Raw genomic sequence first — 5000 nt, 5'->3', positions numbered from 1 at the left:
TTAAAGACAAATAGGGACATTTTACTGTAAAATGTAATTACTTTAATCACAAATGTAAATACATACATGTATTAAATCAATCATAAGTACAATGTAAAAGCATGTATTTACACAATAAGTGCATTGTAGCAAATTATTAATTTCAGTGTAAGTACATTAAAGGAACCCTATTTTACCCCTTTTACAAGATATAAGATAGGTTTGAGCTCAAAATAGCCATCAGATCATTTATTATACCCTGCTGAATCTGCTAATTTTGGAGCAAAAATACATTGTAGCCGTTTTATCGCCTGTGCCTTTAAATGCAAATGAGTTGGTTCTCCCGCCCACTGCCCCTACATGCTCCATGTTTGTTTCTCCTGCTCCATCACATAAACAGTAGTCAGTGAGGGAGATCGCAATAAAGATGATATATTTATTTCAATATCAAAATATTTAAATATTTTATTTTAATAAATATTTATATTTATTAAAATTGATATTTTATTTGATGTTTTTGTTGTGGAGTTTTTTCAAGCCTTTCTGCATTGACGAGTCACATAAATGCCACTGCAAAGTTCGCAGAACACACACACACACACACACACTCTTTGTTTTTGTACAACGTTGAGGCAAATATGATAGGAAATAAGTTAATATACACTGCTATATCCATTATGCTACTGTGCAAAATAAACCAGATTTAACGTCCACAAACTAGGATGATTGTTGTATGTTTGAAGCATCCACTGACGCAGCTGTACCAAGTCTTTACTTTCCTACTATTCTTTCTGAGTCTATTATTTCTTGCAAACATGCTCCGTCTTAAAAACGCTTTAAACATGTGAAACTCATTCCTGAGGTGCAGCTGGTCAGAGTTGGAACAGATTTTTTACTCAGTTTCTTTGCAAATCCTGTCCTGTGGATATGATTATGTGTGTAACTATGGATGCATGCTAATACACTGCTGTCAATCAATTCAGTGGACAGGGAAACCGCACTCCTACATCATGTCGCGGTGGGCCTCAAAATCGAGGGATTGGGACCCTATTTTAACATCGGGAATTTTTGAAAAAGAGACTTGCTGTGTTTCTATCACTCCAGTATGACAGTGGACACACTATACCACACACAGTTCTGTCCAAACAGCTTACAAAAGATGAATTTCATCATAGGTGCCCTTTAAGATCACCTAATATAATGAGGGACCAAAACAAGTGTAACCAAAATGTAATTTTCCTACTTTGAATGAGTGTGTGTGTGCACGTGTTTTTGTGACATATCAGGACACAAATCTGTGTAATGACATGGGTATAACACAGGTATTACAAAAAGGAGGTGAAATATTAGGACATTGGTGACGTCCTCGTTTCTCAAAATGCTTATAAATCCCACAGGATGAGTTTAATCATCATTTAATGTGTGAGATTGTGTGAGTGTGTGAGTGAGTGTGTGTGTGTGTGTGTGTGTGTGTGTGTGTGTGTGTGTGTACCTGCTCAGAGTGAGCTTGAGAGAGTCGGTGGCGGCTCTGATCTTGTTCTGGGCCTCCACATGGGTCATCTCCTCTGCATTGGCATCAAAGATGGACACCACCCAATCTCCAACACCCACTCCAGCCTGCGCCGCCTTCCCACCTGGAGTCAGCTGAAAAACACACAGAAAAACAACACCAGTCAGTCGGGAAATAAAGAAGCTTCAGGAGACGACATGATAACATTACAAAACACAAATTCAGCAAAATATATGCAGACCACATTTCCCAACTATTAGTCAGAATTATTCGCCCCCTTTTGAATTTTTTTTCCTTTTTTAATATTTCCCAAATGATGTTTAACAGATTCAGGAAATTTTCACAGTATGTCTGATAATGTTTTTTCGTCTGGAGAAAGTCTTATTTGTTTTATTTCGGCTAGAATAAAAGTCGTTTTTAATTTTTTTAAAGACCATTTTTGGGACAAAATTATTAGCAACTATTAGCTAATTTTTTTTCAATAGTCTACAGAACAAACCATCGTTATACAATATCTTACCTAATTACCCTAACCTGCATAGTTAACCTAATTAAGCTGTATAAAAGTGTCTTGAAGAATATCTAGTCAAATATTATTTACTGTCATCATGTCAAAGATAAAATAAATCAGTTATTAGAAATAAGTTTAAACTATTATGTTTAGAAATGTGCTGAAACATTCTTCCCTCCGTTAAACAGAAATTGGGGAAAAAAATAAACAGGGGTGTTAATAATTCAGGGGGGCTAATAATTCTGACTTCAACTGTAGATTGTGTCAAAGCAGCTTCACATAGAGCAGTGGTTCTCAAACTGTGGTACATGTACCACTAGTGGTACGCAGACTTCCTTCTAGTGGTACGTGGAGAAATGAAATATGTCATGTACATGCTACACACATTTCAAAATGTATCAAAAATTATGCATATAATATGTAATATATGACATATAGCCTATATTTCTGAGGTAATCTGCCACGTTTTTTAACTGTGCAGAGTTGTAGCTGCTTAACTGGGCCAACTACGCTACTGTATTTAATGCTGCTCATTTTAATAGTGGTACTTGAAGAGACAATTTTTTTCTGAGGTGGTACTTCATGAAAAAAGTTTGAGAACCACTGACATAGAGGATTATGGTGAATTGAAACAGTGTCAGTTCAGTTTTCAATGTTGAAGTTTAGCTCAGTTCAGTGTGGTTTAATTTTCACCACTGAAAACTAAAACACTGAAGAGCAAATCCATCGATGCACAGCTCCACAAGTCCAAGCAAACTAAAACTTCACCAATTGACAAAAGTGAAGGGAAAAAAAAAAAAAAAAAAAAAAACTTGAGAGAAACCAGGCTCAGTTGGGCACGACTATTTCTCGTCTGGCCAAACTTCCTGTGCAGAGTTGCAGTTTAGATGCTAGATGTGGTTATGTGGTCTGGGGGTATTTGAATTGTATTGTATTGTATTGTATTGTATTGTATTGTATTGTATTGTATTGGTATGGTGTTGGTATTGTATTGGTATTGTATTGGTATTGTATTGGTATTGTATTGGTATTGTATTGGTATTGGTATTGTATTGGTATTCTATGCTGTTTAATCAATGTGTGAGCTGACATTATGTTGTCAGCACTAGCATATAAATGAGTTATTAAAGTGAAATAAAATCCGTATGTGGGTTTGTTTTTATAAGATATAATATTGTTCAGTAATACATGGTTTTCGCTACATTCATTCTTCCATGGCGGGCGCCACGCCAAAATTGATCCCGCCACGGCTACATTACAGCTTCTCATTTAAAACATTCAGTCCTGTTTTGTTTTTATTTAATAGCGGGTGATAATCACACTAAAGCAAATTAATAGGTAAGTGAATTATAACAGTGCAAACTTTTCTGTTGTGTTCGTAGTATTGCTGTGCGTAATTTGTTTAATCCTTTAAGGTTACATGCTGACTGACTGACAGGTGCGTGATGCGTGAGGCCAGCAAACACAACGTATAGCCATTTTACTTTACTTCAGGACGCATTAATGCCGCTCTGTAGGTCTATTGGAGACATTTATAAATATTCCTAGCAACTCAATAATAAATGTTGGAGACATACTTGTTACATAAACGCACTAAATCGCATTCAGCAGCGTTTATTTGAGAGCGCACAAGAAGATCTGTGCTTGAGCAGCATATATCTTAGAGCGTGCAAGAAGTTTTGTGCACGAGCAGAGGTAATCGGCGTGCAAGCAAAGAGATTTGCATGCTCAAAGGCTATTACATAAATGCGATTTTTTACACTTGGTAGATCAAAAAAATCCAAGAGGAAACACTGATAATATAACACACAATATCCACTTTCACTTTAACAATTAGAAGTGCCATTTTTGCAAATATCAGCACGAAATTATTCTTTATTTTTGAACAAGCAAAACGTTCACATTGAGCTAGCAACATTTTAGATCAGGGGTGTCTAAACTCTCTTGTAGGGTAATCTGTCTTGTAGGGTTGGTGTCCTGCAGATTTTAGCTCCAACTTGCCTCAACACACCAGCAAAGATGTTTTTAGAAAGCCTAGTAAGAGCTTGATTAGCTAGACCAGGTGTGTCGGTTGGAACTAAATTTTGCATGACACCAGCCCTCCAGGAAGAAGTCAGGCACCTGTTTTAGGGCCGTATCATACACCTGGCGCAATGTGTCGCAGGGCGCAGCGCAATAGTCTTTTGCTATTTTAAGCTTGGTGCAAGGGTCATTTTGAGGCGTTGCGCTACGCTGTTTAAATAGCAAATGCATTTGCGCTCATATGTGCGCCCATAGGCGTTCTGGTCTAAAAAAGCAGGCGTGTTTTGGCGCGTTGCTATTTTGAGAAACTGTTAATAGTCTGTTCTTTAGACCAGAACAAAGTCGGTCTATTGTCTGGCGCAAAGTGCGCCTGGCTTACACACTACACACAAGATGCAGAGCAATACGCAAATATCTTTAGATATGAAAAAGATATAATATATTAAGGATATATATATATATATAGGATATAAGAAGGATATATATAGGATATAAATATAAATTATTAAAATATTACAAAACATATTATATTCTAGCCTACATGAATTTTTAAAACCACTGCCGTCATACTATCTTCATCTCGGGAGGCTTTTTCAGTTCATTCAATTTGCTTTTGTTTAATGTTATTATTATTAGCAGTATTATTTATTATATGCATATTTATATTTGTTTTATTAAAGCAAGCTTAGATTTGTCCACCTGTCAGGTTTTACACCATATGGGGCACAGCATGTGTTTTAGGATAGAACTCAGGTTTTTGACTAAGCTTTGTTATTATTGTTCATTTATTCGTTTGCTGGAAATTAGAACTGAATTTAGAAATAGTTTTGAAACAAATATTTGCGCTTAACAAACGAAATTAATTATTTATAGACTAATTGATGTCTGTGCGGTAAGGTTTCCCTATCCACGAGAGCAAAAGTGAAAACTTACTTTATGTCATGTTAATAGCAATGCGCTTATGGCACGACGTAGCTG

General features: G+C 36.2%; 1 protein-coding gene and 1 long non-coding RNA gene across 3 annotated transcripts in view; one reads left to right on the top strand and one right to left on the bottom strand.

The window, feature by feature from the left end:
• Positions 1-5000, top strand: part of LOC137487628 (uncharacterized) — a 545963-nt gene that overhangs the window by 32510 nt on the left and 508453 nt on the right. The gene's annotated exons all lie outside the window — the stretch shown is intronic.
• The window catches only part of pdlim7 (PDZ and LIM domain 7), a 120982-nt gene that overhangs the window by 64742 nt on the left and 51240 nt on the right, over positions 1-5000 (bottom strand). For both annotated transcript variants that reach the window (NM_200840.2, NM_001328701.2), the window contains 1 exon segment: positions 1472-1623. In NM_200840.2, coding sequence (NP_957134.2) covers positions 1472-1623 — 152 coding nt within the window.

This window comes from Danio rerio, chromosome 14 (assembly GCF_049306965.1).
Source record: "Danio rerio strain Tuebingen ecotype United States chromosome 14, GRCz12tu, whole genome shotgun sequence".
Taxonomy (NCBI): Eukaryota; Metazoa; Chordata; class Actinopteri; order Cypriniformes; family Danionidae; genus Danio; species Danio rerio.
The sequence above is the reverse complement of the archived record's forward strand: the minus strand, read 5'-3'. Positions and strand labels throughout refer to the sequence as shown.